The sequence below is a fragment of the Drosophila rhopaloa genome, unplaced genomic scaffold (genome assembly GCF_018152115.1).
Source record: "Drosophila rhopaloa isolate 14029-0021.01 unplaced genomic scaffold, ASM1815211v1 contig_163, whole genome shotgun sequence".
Lineage (NCBI taxonomy): Eukaryota > Metazoa > Arthropoda > Insecta > Diptera > Drosophilidae > Drosophila > Drosophila rhopaloa.
Genome location: NW_025335043.1, coordinates 12,095,656 through 12,113,848, shown reverse-complemented (window position 1 = coordinate 12,113,848; position 18,193 = coordinate 12,095,656). Strand labels below are relative to the sequence as shown.

The 18,193-nt window shown below is 41.0% G+C and overlaps 2 protein-coding genes across 3 annotated transcripts; both read right to left on the bottom strand.

Annotated features, from left to right (window-relative positions):
* Positions 1-2: 2 nt before the first annotated feature.
* Positions 3-13,646, bottom strand: LOC108048396 (neural/ectodermal development factor IMP-L2). 2 transcript variants are annotated; one of them, XM_044458021.1, is made up of 3 exons: positions 13,439-13,646; positions 857-1,633; positions 3-782 (listed from the first exon to the last, which is right to left on the bottom strand). In XM_044458021.1, the coding sequence occupies exons 1-3, from the start codon at positions 13,442-13,444 to the stop codon at positions 765-767; spliced, it is 801 nt and encodes a 266-aa protein (XP_044313956.1). In that variant the 5' UTR covers positions 13,445-13,646; the 3' UTR covers positions 3-764. The 2 variants fall into 2 exon arrangements, with proteins under 2 accessions (XP_044313956.1, XP_016984486.1); XM_017128997.2 differs by lacking the exon at positions 13,439-13,646 and adding an exon at positions 2,388-2,495.
* On the bottom strand, positions 2,492-2,587 carry LOC123037429. Its single transcript, XM_044458023.1, has one exon. The coding sequence runs from the start codon at positions 2,585-2,587 to the stop codon at positions 2,492-2,494; it is 96 nt and encodes a 31-aa protein (XP_044313958.1).
* Positions 13,647-18,193: the final 4,547 nt, after the last annotated feature.

Genomic DNA, 18,193 nt, shown 5'->3' with positions numbered 1-18,193 from the left:
CGTTCAGTTTTCATGTATTTATTCAAAAACTATAGCTTAAGGTTGATTAAAATTAAAAACTAAACAATTAGAAAACCATAGTTCAGTTCTATTAGCTTATAAATTAAAACATAGTTGGGTAGCTTATGAAACTGATTAATTCCGTGAATACTATTTCGTGATTCTACATGGGTTGCGATGCTGGATGAATTTGGTCGATCAATAAATAAGTTGTTTAAATGATGGGTGCACATAAATACGAATTGGGTGATTGACTGATTGATTGATTGTGGTTTGTGCTACAAGTTATATAAGTGCTTGGGTTGCTTGTGTACCCTTAAGTAAACGGCCAATTAATTTAAATACGTTAACTAGAGCTCGCCTGAATCGCTAGGAACAATCATTGCTACTTACAAAAACAAAAGACGCGTGATTACAAGCCAATAACTAAAGCTATAATTGAAGAAAACCATAAAGTAGATACTATGTTTCGAATGCTATACTTGTGACTGCTATTCGAGAATGGTAAGTTAGAAAATTAGTGTCTAAGCCGGCATTAGATACGGTTATTTACCAGGATTACGAGCTAGATTGGGCTTAACCTAAATTGTACATAACTGTAAATCGTATGACCTTTTACTCCATCAATTTTTTTTGTGGTTTTTCTAAGCATATTTCTTTTCTTTTCTCGCATCTTCGAAGGCATTTGATCTATCTAACTAACTAGATGAATTTCCGTCGTCAATCTGATAGCCTTTTGTTCTGTGGTTGTAATGGTGGGATCTTTAGTCCTCCTCCTCCTTCTGCAAAAACAAGAAAAGAATAAGGGATTACTTAGGATGAGTTGGGATGCGGGACTAGGAAGGGGAATACTTACAAGTACGGGATACACGAAGGTGTCGGCGGTGTCTTTTCCGACGGCGTTGCGGGCTATGCACTTGTAGTTGCCCATGTCCTCCCACTTGATCTCGGAGATCAGAAGATCGCCACTGGGCAGGACCCGGTGGCGATGTCCCTGGACGATCTCCTTGTTCTCGTTATTCAACCAGGTGATCTCGGCCCTGGGACGAGCGTGCACCTTGCAGGGCAACACAATGTTGCTGCCCATCAGGTCCAGATGCGTCTTCTCGGTATAGATGATGCGCGGCTTCTGGGGTCCCGGGTAGGTCTTCTCCGGCACGAAACGAGAGGAGCGAGCTGGATGCACCACAGTGCTGGCGTAGATGGTCTTGGAGCCACTGCGTCCCACACAGGTGTAGGTGCGGGCTTCGCTCAGCATGTGATCGATGATGTGGGACGATCGCACACGGACAATGGCACTGGGCGCCTCTTCGGCCACCTGGTTGGATTCCAGATCTTCGAGTTCGGAGCGGGGCAAATGACCCACCACCCACTGGATGCTGGGCACCTGGGAGCCCATCATCTCGCAAACGATCTCGATGGTGGCACCCTCCGCCTGCTGCATTTTGGTCGGCGGCGTCTTGATGAACTTGAGCCAGTCGGCCTCGATGAGTCGGTTGCGGGGCTTCTCCTCCGCCTCGATGGAGTTGTCCACGTCGTTGCTATCGTCTACCAGGTCCATGGCTCTTCCGCGGACAGTGGCGATACTGCCGAACAGCAGCAGCGCTAAGGCGCACACATGTAAATTCATTTTCTGCAAGATCAGAGTGGAAATCGGCAGTGAGTTCAAAGTTCGTCCACAGTCATACGATGTACTCTAATGTAGGTTAATAAACCCCAGAGCAACGTGATGCGATTGCCTGGATTCCCGCCAGTCATCCCCAACACTTATCACCACCTATAAATCAGGGGAGGTCTCATAGTCTATTTCCCCGATAAGAACGAAAGGCCTTCAGCCGCCGGACTCTAGAACATTACTAAGACTTGCGAAATGGCATGGCTCTCGGAATCTAAATCGAAATCCTTTCCCGAATAAAACCCCAACCCCCAAGAAGCAATTATCAAACCCGAACCCGAGAGATCTTCGCTCTCAATACGAATTTCACAATGCCACGACACCAGAAAAAAAATGATATAAGAATCTTGCGTGGGCCGAATCAGAGGCAGAAATCGAAAACGGAATGACACCATTGTGACGTCAATTTGTTCGAATTCTACAACTTGATTCATATTCCGCAGATCAAGGGCTAGTGTGTCCATGTCTAGAGTCTAGACTGGACAAACTGCGTGACCGATTAATTATTCAAATGGTTTCGAGGGTATTGTATATTTGAAAGCCCCCTCAATAGCCATTCGCCAATCGTTGGCGAACGTTGCATCAGACGGTTTTTTTTGCCCTTCGACGGGGATTTTGGTTTTCGGGGAATTTCTACGAATTCGGTTTTTGAAAAAACACGACATTGATAGATAGGATTCACTGGTCTATTGTTAACGCATTACTCACTCACCTTTTGATTTGATTTCTTTTTTCTCTTCCGGTAAAAAATGTTTGCAAATTTCTCCCTAACGTTGGATGATATGATATCAAGTGCTATCGACGGTCGGCTTGTCGTTATGTTATGAACGAATTTATCAGCTCTATGTTGTGGTGGCTCCTGGTTTGGGCTTTCTGGTTGAAGTTGAGCAGCAGTTGGCTTAGCACTGACATAGATCCGGCGCTGGATGCCGTCTTGGAGGTCGTGCAGCTCAGTGTTGGCGGAATCTTGGCTGCTTGCCGGTCTGTCTGGGACGAATATGGATCGTGTTGGATGGTCCTTCGCTTGGGGATAGCGATTATCAGGTGGCTGGTTTAGGATTGGGTGCTGCGTCTTTAGTGGGTCAAAGTCTCGTAGCGAATATCTAGCTGACGGCTCTGGCACATTCGATCCTCGAGTGGATATCAGTGATCGGAACGGGCTTCCTTGGATGTGGACTTGGCTTTGGATTTGTTGGTTGTCTGGTTGGCGCGGCACTCGTTTGAATACGCACGGTTCATCGACATTACACTCGATTCAAGGTGTTTGGGGCGTTTTTTAAGCGGATCACGGCGAATTTGAAAAGCGAGGATCGGTTAAGTTCGGGTTGGATCGTAACGGATCGGACTGGATCGGAACTGCGACTGGTGGCTCTCAAAAGTTGTGTTCAACAGCTGGAAACTGTAACAGAACTGAATGTGTAACCGCAGCGCTGTTCCATTTATATGCGACGCCGGCTCACTCACACATGGCCACTTGTGGCTCGGCCCGCTCTCCTTCTTCTCTTCTCCGCATGCCTCTTCCGCTCCGCCGCTCTTCGATCTCTCCCGGCTCTCTTTGCCGCTCCGCTCCTCCGCCTCCTCCACCTCCTCCTCTTCACCGGGTGACAAGCCACTAGCATTCAATTACTCGTTCTCAGATCGTAATTCTTTGTGCGACCGCCGCACCGGGAAGGTGCGGAACAAAACGGATATAACCGGCCGGGGGATTCGATTATCCGCCTTTGGATCTGTATCTGAATCTGAATCTGGCTTTCGTTTGCCTAATTGCACGACCAGCTACAGTCCAACTACAATAACTGGGAAACCCATGATCCCCAGACACCATTCAATATATGTATTACCGAAGGATACTTATAGAAACCATTTATCAGAGTTCTCCAATGTTTCTTTAATTGGGTCTTTACAATTAAGACAATTTCATCATGTACATTTATCAAATATATTTTATGATGCAATTTTTAACAGAATACAAGAAGATACTTTTCATTTTCAAACTAAATCTCAAAATATGAGATACTAAGAAATGAAGACATATATTTGTCAGGGGCATTGTAGAAAAGTGGGAGGTGTCAACAACAGAAATTAGATCACATATTAAAGGTGCTAACAGCCGAAATAGGATCTTTACATTTCGGTGTTTGACACTTCTGCTTAAAATATTCATGAATCACTCCTAAGTGTAAAGATAAACAAACCAAACTATTAGCCACAATAAGTTTCAGATATCGAAGTTCTCCTGTAGTTATCAGGACCATAAATTTAATCTGCTGATTTGATTTCGAAAATCTGAATGGTTTTAATTATTTTTTTGTGATTTCATGCTCACTGACTCGGACTTGATATGCATAACCAATCTCCCAATTTAACAGCCACCAATGAGAAGCAGAACTTGGCTTTAAGCCCGTTGACAGAGTAAGCAGCATTCAAAAGTGTGGCCGATAAAACTGACAACTTCTTATGCGCCCCAGTCTTCATTAATGTTGGGTAGTTCGAGATTGGTTTGTATAGGGGGAGGGGGAGTGGCATGGAGTGGCATGGTGCAAGGTTCCATTAGCCGAGACCGTGTCTGAGTTCGAGTCCGATTCCGAGTCCAAGTCAGTGGTTTGTCCGTCCATCCGTCTATTTGTCTGTCTTTCCGTCTGTCTGATCTGTCCATGCGATCGCCTCATTGCAATCAAGTGTGAGTGCCAGTTTGTCTGCGGCGATCGTTGGCTGAATGAGCAGCGGAGGAGGAGGAGGAGTGGCGGTACGATACCACAAGTTACACTCAAAGAAAGAATCTATGACGAAAATTTAAGCCACTAGATTCATAAAGAAATAACATTTAACTAAAGAACTACATTAAAAGGAATAAGGCCAAAACTGGAAAAGTACGACAGAATACCTCGTATTCCAAGTCACCTAGCTCAAGGTTATCTATTAAAACAATTTTATACGAATTAGGTTTTTTGCTAAATTGTTAATTATCTCTAAAAATAGAACGACTTTTCAGCTTAAATGTTGATAACTGAGATTAGAGTATCATGACAAAGGTGCGAGAAGCAAGAAGTAACTATATATAGCTCATAAGCTGTTTCTTTAACACTTTAGATCTGAGATAGTAATCTCAGCGAAAATAAAAAAAATCGGTATATCTATATTTTGGTACAGCTCAACTCACCTTAATAAAAAATGTTTAAAAAAGAAAATAAGTCTATGAACGTTTTCTTTCAGGATGAATCTGTTTAAATGGATTTCTTTTAGGTATATAAAGTGAACTAATGTGCAATTCTTTTATTGAAGTGATGTTTATTTTTTTAAGTGCATCGTTGATTGCCTACTCGTAAATGTAAGTGTATCTTAGGAAGGAGGGGGTGGTGGTGTAAAGGGGGGATCCATACCAGTCTGAGCTGGCGTTGCCGGCCGGGAGCTGGAAACTGGGAGCCGCGGGCTGGGGGCTGGAGGTGCAGCCAAAATGGCAGACAGACTGGCAGCCACATCGCGTGTTCGCTTTCCGCTGTTGCCGGGCGGCAGCCGCTTGTGGTCAGGGGGGATGGGGAAGGGGAGCGGATAGGGGGATGGGGAAGGGGGTCGACTGAGGCACCGCGACTAGTTTCTTTCTTCGCTTTATCGACAAGCCACATCGACAACTAGATTCAATTCTACGAGTAATTTATTTATTGCACGTTACACAAATCGTCCGACCGCAGACTGTTCCCCCTCCAAGCCCCCCTCCATGCCCCCATGTCCTACCCCTTCCGCCCCCACCACCACCCCAGAAAACACTTGGCAGCGGCATCGAGCCAGCCACAAAGCGAAATTCAATTGAGAGAAAAATCTTGCAGGTGCTTGAAATTGTGTCTCGTGCCGCTGCCTCCGCCTGCTCCGCCGATCCCCCGAGCCCCGGATCTGGCTGCTCCTCCTCCGCCCCCTGGACACCTCCTCCTCCGCCGCTGCGGCCTCCTCAGCCTTGGACGGCACACCTCAAAGCGCTGGCAACGATATCGTAACGCTGACGTAAGGGGCACTGAATTGAAATGGCCTTTTGATGCGACTTGGGGAGCACTTTCTACAATAGGAGGGACTGGGGCGACCAGCGATCCGATCCGATCCCCTCACGTAACACTCGCAAGTGACGCGGTCAGGGGTTGCACTTCCTAGATGCCCGCCACACGGATGCAATTGAGCGGGATCAAACTGAACAATCAGACATAAAAATCGGATATTTTGTGACTAGATTGAATTTGATAGGTGTAATAAAGTCTGATTTAACAAACTAAAAATCAATTAAAAGTCTAGATTGTTTCTATTGAAAAATGACTTGAGAATTATAAGATGTATCTGAACAAAGGAAAGATAACTTTGATGTTACAAAACTTTTGGAATAGGACAACCATTATATTGCATTAGTTGGGTCTAGAAAAGGGTAGCATACTTATAGAGCTTTAAAGAACGGTTTTTATTCCAATACTAGGTTTTGATTTCCGATTTTGATCACAAAAAACAAATAGAGTTAAATAATTACATAATAAGAAGTACAATAACTTCAAAACATTTGAAGGATCATACCAATACAGGGAAGTTTAACATTTAAAAAGAAGAAAAAAAAATCCTATTCTTGAAAATAATTAAAAGACTAAATAAAACCCAATTAAGAGAGGACTTTCTAATTTCTTTAAGTGTGCTTTAGGGGCCTTCCCAAATGAGATCACCCATGGATCGGATCGGAATCGGAACCGTCTTAACTTGGCTTGGCATACATATTCATGTGGCCATCGTCGACTTGGGAGAGCGTCACCGGCCGGCACCAATATCACCGATCTCCGACTATCAACGCCCCTCCGATCTCGATCTCGATCTCAGGTGGACGGCCCAGCGGCATTGTCATCGAAGTCTTTCGTGCGAAGCGTAGATTTATAGGTTCCATTTCCTAGAAACGATCGATAGCTGGTTTTCACTCCGCACACAGCCGAACATATACGTATGGCTGAGGGAAAGAGAGGTCGAGGTCTGGCCCCCCGTCACTCTTTTTTTTTTTTTCCATATAGCTGACTGAAAATCGTACGATTGTTCGGTGAGTTGATGGCACAAATTATTGCATCATGACAATGGACGATCGGAGACTCGTGCATGTGCATGGGTAAGCCAAATTGGCCCGCTTCCGCTAATGGGTAATGGGTAAATCTCTTCGGGCACCACTCCGCACCAAACTGCACCACACTGGATCTGCATCGCATCGCACCACACGGCTGGCCGGCCGGCCCGCATCGTTTGCACTTTTCTGCTAATTAACGTCGTGCCAGCGATAGCAACACCTCCAGAGCCGCAGATACAAAGCAGCAACACACCACCGGAACCAGTCGGTGGTAGGGGTACACTGGCAGAAATTAATGTCTAAATATGTGTAATGGGTTTATGTGACTGCATACCAAACATTGTGAAAATTGGACTATTTTCCAGGACACAGTTAAGAAAACGCCTTAGGGTATGCTTTGTTTTTTTTTAGAGATATCTCCAAATGGGTAAAAAATAGTACTAGTACATCTATCTCTTCCAAATACAACATAATTAAAGTGATTAACCCTACTCTTTTTAAAAGGCAAACCTTTCTTAAAGACATAATTTACTAATCTTTTTTCAGGTCCATAACATCCAATGATATCCGATAACTACCCTATTTTTTCAGTGTACCTGTGGAAGAGGTCGGGGAAACGGCTCATTCAAAGTCAGACATTCGGACAGCGGGACGGACGGATAGAGCAGGAGACGGAGATAGATATAAAGACGGAGACAGAGCAAGAGTTCGGGGAAAAGATAGTGCAACATGCAACTGGCAAGCCAAGACCAGTTACAGATACAGATGCACCGATACAGATGCGTTTACAGATACATTCACAGATACAAAGTCATTCGTTGAATTGCAGGTTGTCGGTGTGTGACTGTATCAGCCAGCGGAACGCTGGTGACGACGTGAGAAAATTCATGCTCATGCCACAAATTCTGTGCCGTTTTCACAGTCTTTCTGCCCCTCCTCTATACCCCTCCCTCGTTTTGCCTGCTGATAAAGTCGGGTTTTAGCCGCCTAGCAACAGCCCAACTTCTCTACTACCCAACTTCTCGACTTCCCAACTTCTCGACTGGTCTCGATCTCCTTCGCTTGTTTGCTCAAGAGTGCAACAAAGACAAAGTGCCGCAATGAGCTCGTGTCGCCTTGACAGCGCTATGAAAGGTCAGTTCAGGGAATCCACATAAGAATGGGATCGGATAGCACGTACAGCCATCAATGGCATTTCGCCAGCCGCTAAGGAAATCCTTTTTAAGCGAGATTTTATATATAAGATTTACAAAAAATTAAGCCACTAAACTAAGAGTAAGATGTAACAAAGATCGCCATAATAAAACTGCTAAAGATTTAAGTACCTCTTACTAGAAAGTTAAGTTGAGCTATAAAACGTTGCATTGTTTTAATTGAATAGTTATAATATCTTTTGTTGTTAGAACAAGTTCGACTTATAGAGACTTCCCTGATCTTGTGTGGAAGTTTGTTTTATAAAACCTATATCCTGTATGTCCTTAATTGAATCGTATTCAGAAATAAAAAGCTTTTAAAACCCCTTAAACAAATGTAGAATAACTATTTAACTTTCAGTACCATTAAATCAAATTGCCCGAGATGGAATAATACCGAACTAGATGAGAACATAATGATTCATTAAGGCTTTGACGGTGATTTCTTTTCTACGATGGGGAAATCACGGCAAAGTCAATTGTATTGATTCTTTCGACCCCTAAACTTGAACTGGATCGAGCCCAAAAGTGCCTGATAAGCCCCCCGACTTCCCGCACCGATCTCCCCCGTTCTCTTGGGCAATGCCCCATTCTCAATAGCTGTACATTATAACGAGATCTCGACGCACACACGCGCACAAAGTGTGTGTAATGTACTGTATTGAGCATAACGAACAAATGGAATGGAAAATTTTTGAAACCACATATCAAGTTTCTTCTCTTTTTGTAAAATGTGGAAAATTTTCACGACAAATCCGAACGAAATGCAATTATCACTAATTGCTTGGTGGTTGGGGGTTGTTAATAGCTATGTACGTGGAGCTGCTGTGGGACTCTGGGAACTCAAAATTGAAGCTTATCAGCGAAGGTGACGGAATCGGAATTGGAAACGGACTTCCTCATCGCATATTCATGGCTCACAAATCACAAATCAGCATTCGGTATTTGTAATTTATGAATTAACCGGCGACAAATTATACGATCACGGGTAATCCGACTCTCTGGCATTCCTCGAGTGTGTTGGGTGTCTCTTTTTTGGGGTCTCCGATTACCAGACGGTAGGTATATTTATACCTTCTGCTTGTTGTGCAACAAAAAGAGAGGGCAACCACACTGACTCCGGCTCTCGCCCAATTTGCGTTCCGATTGCATCAGCCATTTAAGCCGATCCGTACCCCCAGCCCTACCCCTGCCCCTATAACACACCCCTACTCCTAGCCGAAACTACTGATGTGCAGCAAAAAGGTAAGCCCGAGTTTTAGAGCATAACCCTGAGACCATGTGTACGTGAGAGAGACCCGAGACTCGAGTCGATGAGTCATCGACAGTCGGTAAAATAATATATTCGAAAACTAAGTGGGTTGGGTCACCGGAAAGTGCATCCAAGTGGCAGGGAATTAGCATTGCCTACATGTCAAAATTGTGCATAGTGGGGTGCTATAGAAACCATTAGGGATTAAAGAATTTAAATGCTTAGGATCACTTAAGTTCTTCGGTTTTCTTCGGGTTTTGCAAAGAGTTGTATCATATTCTACTCTCAAGATGGCTAAGAAACACACATTTTAAAAGTTTAATAGTCCTAGGGTGGACACTTAAATATTTATATAACCACATTTTATTGAAATAATTTAGTACATATAAACCTGGTGAAATTGTATTCTAGACTTCATGTTTTCCTTATGTATTATCCGTATCTGTTACAAGAAAAACAAGTTGAACTTTCTCGTACAGTCACAACAGTTAGCTTTGAAAAGTCCAATGACTTGGCTTCCGATATTTAAGGTATGAGTATCAGAACGTGCTATATGTGCACAATCATCTAGCCCGCCGCCTTCCTAACTCTTTGCGCCCCCCATAGACAGTTCTTATCTTTTCCATATTTCGTTCTAATTTAATTCATTCCATTTTAATGAATTGGCAAAAGAAAACAATAACAGAAACTACGAAATCGAGGTTAACTTAACTTTTCATAACCGAAGGGGAAATACTCTTCACAAAAAAATACTATTAAAATAAGATAGGGTTGAACTTAGCTAACACAACGTAAAGTATCTTCAATTCGATATCTGGAAGATTAAAAAATAACTAGGAGGATGAATAAGCGTAATTTCTATGAAGCGTCTTAAATTCTCAATAAGTCCTAAAAATATTTGTACTAGCTTAGTATAGTTATCTCTCTGCTTCGCTTTTATCATTAACTATATTACTAACGCTTTTAATTTTGGACTGTAAGTAAAACATTTTACCTGGAAAAATACAACTATGAAAGCAAGCAATAAGCAAGTGGAAATCTTGATCGGCCGTTCTACTCATAAATAAAAAAGGTTTGATATATGTATAGCGACAAAGGAAAGTAATGTTAGTTTTAAAAGAGTTTCGGAAGAGTTAAAGTCTGAAATCTAACTGATAGGCTAGGATTTGTTTTTTTTTTACAAAGTCTTCTACATAAATATGGTTTGTAATATGCTAACATATGATTTTACCGTCAAGACCCCCTAGATCAGTAGCATCCCTATTTTTTGGCTAGAGTAGCCAGATGACGTCTGATGACGTGTGAGGCGATGTTATTTTCAACTTGAGCGTTGTTATCGTCGTCATCATCAACGCCCCAAGTTCAATAGAGCTTGAAAAACAATTATGAAAGCAAAAAAAACATGTTTAAAAGGGGGCTCGTTGCCCCACACACGCATACTCAAGAAGAGGGGGGTGTGGCAGAGGGGGTATATCATGGAGGCCAATTAAAGATTCCTCCTAATTGTCTTCACATACAGTGGGTGCTAGTGTGTCTGTGTATGGAATATATTCCAGTAATTTATAAGTGTGCAGCATAATTGAGTGTGCCGCTGGGTGTGTGAGTGTGTTGGTGTATGTGAGTGGATAAACACACAGCATCAGTTGGGGGCTCGTCTCTCACACACAAACACAAAGGGGGGCAGCCAAAGAGCATGGTTTTCTCTTCAATGCTCTTTTCCTCTCTCTGTACTCTTCACCCTCCTGTTTCGCCCACTCTCTTATCGATCGTATACGCTATATGAAATATTGCAAATAAAATTGTGACGCATTTGAACTCGCGCCTCCCTGCCCTGACCCGCCCCCTTCTTCTCCCTCTTCCCCCCTCTCCACACACTAATTTCATTGCGAAAAAACTCGAAGGCAACGATTTATTTTGCTTAGTCTTTTCTTTTTGCATTTAATAAAATTGCAATTTATTACAAAAGCGATCTGATTATTAATTGCTTGTGAATTGATTTCGATTCAGAATCGAACGATAGTGGTTTTAGGGGGCTTTTGGGGGAGGTGCAGGAGGGAGGGTGAGGTGCCTGCGTGACCAGCGCAACGTCAGGCTTAAAATAAAACATGTAACCAATTCTCGCGGGGAGTCGACTTAAAGGTGCTTTTAAAGGTGGATGCGGGGAATGTGATGGAGGTTGAGATGTTCGGCGGCTCACGTAGACACCGCTCCACTTGGAAATGGAACCGAAAGCCAATTGGGAGGTCTCGAGCTGACGCGACACTAAATGCATAGCAGTTTTTGCCTAACCCAAGAAGTTTCTGACTCAGCAGATCGGATTAACCCTTGGCAATCCAAGGTTACATATGTATGCTTCTGCAATATCTAACTACTTATAGTTATCAAGGTGGCAGCACTTCTCCAATAACTTAAACCATTTGTAAATTATTTCGCATTCGCCCTTAGATTTAAGCAAAAAACTAGAATATTATAAGCAAAAGTTTTGGAATTTTAAACAGAATATTGGTTATATGTAAAAAAAGGTGTTATTATCTCATTAAAAAAAATAATTAAGATCTGTTTTTGTTTTTCTAGAAAATTTCGCTCATTACAACATACAAATACTTCATAGCAATCATTTGCAATAACAGCAGAAACAATAACATGTTTTCAAAAGTTGAATAAAATTAGTTAGCGAAGGCAAGTCGTTATGAAATCAATGAAAGGTTCTCGAACCCAAAATCAATAGAATCAATGCTTATGTTTATAAACTAAATTTCACCATTTAATGAAAAGATAATATTCCAGAATGCAATGGAAAACGATTGGGACAATATTTTACTTAGCAACCTACACCTTTTATTTGAATTTGAAATTTTTATATTTCTGTAATAGCAATTACAAAAGGAAGAAATTTGTAAGAAACGAAAAATAATCAGAGGGTTAATATCGACGTTCTTTGATAAGCGGATCTTGAATCTAGATAAAACTGGAAACATTCGCACAGTTCTCATTAACATGTTCCGGCTGAGGACACTAAAAATCAAAAAACATACAAACAACAGAGAAATTCACAATATTATTCTTCAGTTTTGTTTAACAATTCTCAATCTTCTCACGCTCGATCGCCTTTGAGGACTTTGTTTACTTTTGGTTCCTCGATTTTCGGCGGATGAAAGCATGTTTTCGCCAAAGCGATGCACTCATCGTTATTATCCGGCTTTTGCGACTCTTCCACGAAGATAAACAACATCATATCAGATATCAGGAGGAACCTACAGACCCACTGGCGTCTTCTGTATGAATCCCAGATCCCATAGCTCTATCCCAAGTACTGTTCTATATACTGTTCTAATAAGAATCTCGTTCTGACTGGGCCTGTTGCCTAGCGCGATAACGAATCTAGCATAGTCATTTTTGTTGTACAATTAAAAATCACGAGTGTGCTAAATAACGAACATGAGAAGTATTATTTAAACTGTTTGACTGTTTGCCCCTACCAACCCACGTCACATGAATCAAGGCAACTCGAAAGTATTGCTCACTCTCATCCCCAAAAGTTATGCATTGATGGCACGAGATCAGAAACTGCTCCAAATATATATAAGATATATATTAGATGGAAGCTCAAAGTCTGCGAGAGAGACCTTTCGACTGCCTGACGATGAGTCAAACGGAGGAAGCTGCTATACAGGTTATTAAGATGAATTTCCAGCCCCGAACCCCAATTAACTGGGCTATCATTTTTTTAGCCAGAATTTTATTATATTGGGGCAGGTTTTTTTTCTATTATAATGCCTTTATAAAGAATAATTTATGGCTGTGGGGAATTTTTGCTTAATAGTATTACTCAAATATAGATTGAAAGCTTATACGAAATTTAATTACTTTAAAGGATTTTCTCAAAAAGAGGAATTGGAAAATTTACTTAATAGAAGTTTGTAAACTTCTTTAGTTTCTTTTATAAAAAAAAAACAAAAATTAAATTCTTGTTAAATTAAAAAAATATTAAACTAATTTAATTAATTTTTTCTTTCTTTCCAAATGTTCAAGACTTTTCTAACTTTCATCCTTAGATCAACATTTTAATTTATTAAATTAAGTTCAGAAAAAGTCTAAAAGTTTATACAATAAATATCCCCAACTCCAAAGACAAAAAATAATAAAATCCCAAGAAAACTGTCCCAATTCAAGGATGAAATTCTTCCATCAACATAAACTTAGTTAGTTTATTTATTTATCAAGTTATTGACTTGTAATCCTACCTGCATATCTGTAGTTTCTTAGATGACTTTCACTTCAGAGCTTCGTTTGGCACTTTCACTAGAGTTCTAGAACAATCGCAGGAGTTTCCGGTGGATTTTCGGAATACGTTGTCGGTGGTTTTCGGTTTCACTTGGCACACCAAACTCAAGCTGCAGTTTTGGTCTCGGCTCTTAGTATTCAGTTCTCAGTGGAGCTCCGTTCTGCTCGAGATGTGGCGAGTGATGGACTGTGTGGCGGAAGATTGAGCGTCCATGCTTTTATATCTGGCATGGGCATGCCCGAAACAGAAATCAACAAGTGGGCGAGCGGGACGAACGGACGCCGAACGGATGACGAACGGACGAGGAGCGGGACGAGCGGACAGTCGGACAGGCGGACAAACGGACACATGGACAAACGGACGAGCCAGCAAATTGGACTCCACTGGGCTTTAATAACAGTTATGGCGTCGGCACTCTCCACAGATACATCTACAGATGCAGATACAAATACAGATACAGTATCTGAATCCGTACTCGTATCTTTATCTGTATCTGTATCAGTTTCTGTGTTCGTTGCGTTGCTCGTGTGTTTGAGCCCCAAAAAGGGGGTGGCTTACAGGGGATGGGATTGCTATTGCCGCTGTCTTACTTGTTGCTCTCCCCTGTTTGATTGACTCGCAACCGATGAAAATTTCATGCAAATTTATTATTTTAAATCACATTTTTCTCATTAACATTCGCAGATGATTGGATCGGCTGTGTTCGGATCGGACTGGAAATTGAAATGAAATGCGTGCCCCAAATGCATATGGCAAGCAGTACGGTTTTTTACAGTAAACTGTGGTACAGTGTGCCCCCCGATCCGTTCCCATATGGTGGAAGCCCAAACCAAGGATCAATAGATGTCAGATGTCAATTAAGAGTGGAGGAGTCCACCTTTATTATCGCCGCCTGCAGGCTGATAATTCCGGATTTGTGCAGGTTGCGATTTTAATTCGGTTCGACGCGAATTAGTTCCATCTGCTTGCCGGCCAGACAGTACAGTCAATCATCGCCGGGCGGACAATGGCGATGGCGGACGTCACTCCTTATGGGGCCGTGGATATAGATATAGATATATAGCCATAGATATAGACATGGCAGACCTGCTGCCTCCAGTCGGGGGTCTGCATCAATTGCTGCCATATCCATCTCCGCCACTATTTGCATTCCACAGCCGGACCAATTGCACAAAGATCCCGCCGCAGACGCTGCTGCAATTGATTTTGGTGTGGCGTCAATTGAAATGCACTTCGGAGTCTAGGAGTATTCCAGTATTGGCACGGAGAAAAAATACAGCCAAAATTGGTAGTCCAGCTCATAACAATTGGGCTCTAATCGGTAAACATTATAACAATAACACTCTTAACTTGAGCCTTAAGTGGCTTATCCGCCCACTTTTTATTTAGACAATACCAAAAAATTCTTTAAAATATCTAAAGAAGCACAGTGAAAAATGATGACTCAAAAAAGATGGCTCATCAATGTTTTATTCGATGAAAAAATCTTATCTGTGTCAGCTCTGTACAATTCGTCACTTGAGGGTGATATTTCCAAGGTAAGGAATATTTTAATTAAAAAGGCTCTTATCTGTGACAGCATTTGAAATATTTCCATAATTTATCAGTTTAATAATGATCAATATATGTATATATGTACTTCATTCAGCAAAATATGACTTCCAATTTGTAGTATTTTAAAAATAAAAACGATTTTGCAGTGGCATACAAACATAATTTTTGTAATAAATATATAATAATATTAAACCAAATGTGGAACATTTTATTTGCCATAAAAGAAATGGGACTTTATATTACCGAAATGGCTTATTATTATACCCGTTACTCGTAGAGTAAAAGGGTATATTGTATTCGTGCAAAAGTATGTAACAGCTAGAAGGAAGCGTTTCCGACCCTATAAAGTATATATATTCTTGATCAGGATCACCTCCTGAGTTGATATAGCCATGTCCGTCTGTCCGTCTGTCTGTCCGTCTGTCCGTCTGTCCGTCCGTATGAACGCTGAGATCTCGGAAACTATAAAAGCTAGAAGATTGGCATTTTGCATGTAGATTTTAGGAGTTCCTACGCAGCGCAAGTTTGTTTCAAAAAGGTGCCACGCCCCCTTTAACGCCCACAATCGCTTATATACGATTTTAAAAATTTAAATATTTCGGAAAAGTAAAAATGCAGTTTTATTATGTTTATCAATACCTATCGAAATGTAGAAGAAATTTTTCAAATCGGACCATTCGTTAAAAAGTTATGCGTGATCAAAGTTTCTATCTCCATTTCCCTCGCACTCCCTTTACCTGAGTAACGGGTATCTGATAGTCGGGGCACCCGACTATAGCGTTCTCTCTTGTTTTTAAATTTGTTCTAAACAGGAACAGGTAATTAAGCATTTAGCATGCAATTATGATACCAGCGCCAATAAATAAATATAAAAGTTATATCTCAAGACAATAACGATTTATTAGCATGATATTATTTGTTTTATTTTTATATCTATCTTATATTATGCTAACGATATTCTATTTTAGGATGGAGTTCTGAGTCTGATGTTCCTGTGCATTTTTCTCTGTGTGGGCCTACGTGCTCCAAGTGGCCTGCCACCGTTATATTCAAATGAAGTGGAGCTCACGCAATCACAGGCAACAGACAATCGGGGAAAGTCATCATGGAGACCACCAGTTTGGTCATTATCGGGTCGGGAACGACATGATGATGGGCTGTTGGGACCTTGCCAGCGGAGATGGAAATCGAAATCGGAATGGAAGTGGAAGTGGTCACCTAGCAACAGACGATGCCACGCCCAATTTAAAGTGGCAATCGCCCGTCGAGCGGCAGATAGAACCACCCAACCACCCAACCACAAACCAAAAATCACCCAACCACCCATGAATTTCTATACTATATATATTTATAGATTGGCCCTCGTCGAGTCGCCCACGCAGTCGCGCAGCCAATTTGGCCATCAGTCAATAGGGCTTCATTTGAATTGCCAGCTTGTCTCCAATTGATGATGGGCCACCTCATGGTGGGCTGGTCGGGCCCACGCTAGGTCCTTGCCAGGACCTGCCCCTCATCCCCATCCCCATCCCCATCCTCATCCTCATCCACTCCCATCTGCAATCAGTCGGCAGCATGGCGTAATTAAACCCGCCGCTGTCACAGTTGTCGTCTCGTGGCGTTTATTGGCAACATTGTTCACTTAATCATCCAGCATTTACTACATTTATTAGCATCGATGCACGTCTGTCTATCCGTCTGTGGCCCATGGAAAATCCCTGGATATGACACATGCGCGAAGGGAAATTGTATTCGACAACCGCGGAGTTCCTCTGAACTTATTATCTGCCGGGAAAATTTGTTAAATATTCACATGATGCAAGAAAACTGTCAGTTTCACGATCTGATCTGATCTGATTTAGAGTTTAAATTGCACAAAAGCAGCAGTACATTCATGTAAAATCCATGACTTTCAAAAAATCCCTTAATGCATTTCTAAAATAAATCCCCAAGGGCCTTTTTTTAATATTTAAATACACAGTATAATATAACGTTTTTGATAAGTAAGGGTAATTTCAATATTGCATGCCAGAAGAGGTTGCTGAGAATCATTTGATTTTTTCTATTGAATTGAATACAATTATTATAAGTATACTCGTATAAGTGGATGACCGCTGCAGTTTATCAGTAAAAATTAATGGCGGCCTTCATTTTCTGATTAGACTTGTAGAATCTATTAATTGACCACTTAATGAACACATAATATAGGATTTCCTTGATAAGTCAGAGACATAACGCAGGTACACAGACAAAAAATTCAACAATCTCACAAATCAAAGAACCTATTTCTATCGTTTTATTTTTATCAGTCTATAATACATGTATTTTTTAATTGAAATAAGTTTAGTAGTATTGTTATGCTAAATTAAAGAGCCGTACACTATTTTTGCCTTTATTCTTTAATTGAGTAAGTTATAACAGTTTCCGATGTTTATTTTTTAAGAAAATATAAATAAAAATTGAAAGATTCTTTAATAAATAAGTTCCCACCCATGGTAAAAGTATTGGATAATTAGTTTTAAAAACTAATTCTGTTTTAATTAATCAATATGTCTAACCTAAAAATTAATACAGAAATGCGGTAAAGAGATCAAAATCAGCATTGTCAAGAAAGTTTCAATAGTTAATTGTGCCGGGTTAATTGTCCCCTTCAAGGTAATCCAGGAATTACCTGTTATCATCTCCTTGGTTTTCACCTCATCAACAAAGAGTCATATTAGGCGCTTATTTTCAAGTACTCCTTCGATAGCTTTTAATAAGATCAATATTTATATTACCATTATTTTATCAACAAATGGCATACTTAATTTTCTTACTATGAACATTGTTTTAAATAAGTGTAAAATATATAATATATTTAATAGAGTCGGAAATGTGCTCTTCACTGCTTTGCAAACTTTTGACTGAAATTACAATATCCTCTGCTAGGTATAATAACTAACTCATGGGCCATAAATTGAATCCAGATTTTTGGGTTTATGAAAAGGAGAAATGGTTCATGGAAATTTCAAAAAGTTGGATTTTGCTTTGCTCTGTAATCAAAACAAATGAGAAAACATTGCCTCCTTTTTAAATATATGAATTTTTAATTAAAACAGTTGCTCAGCCTTCGGCAATACCTATATTTAATTAGGGGTTATCTCTAGGACAGGGATCCAGCCCA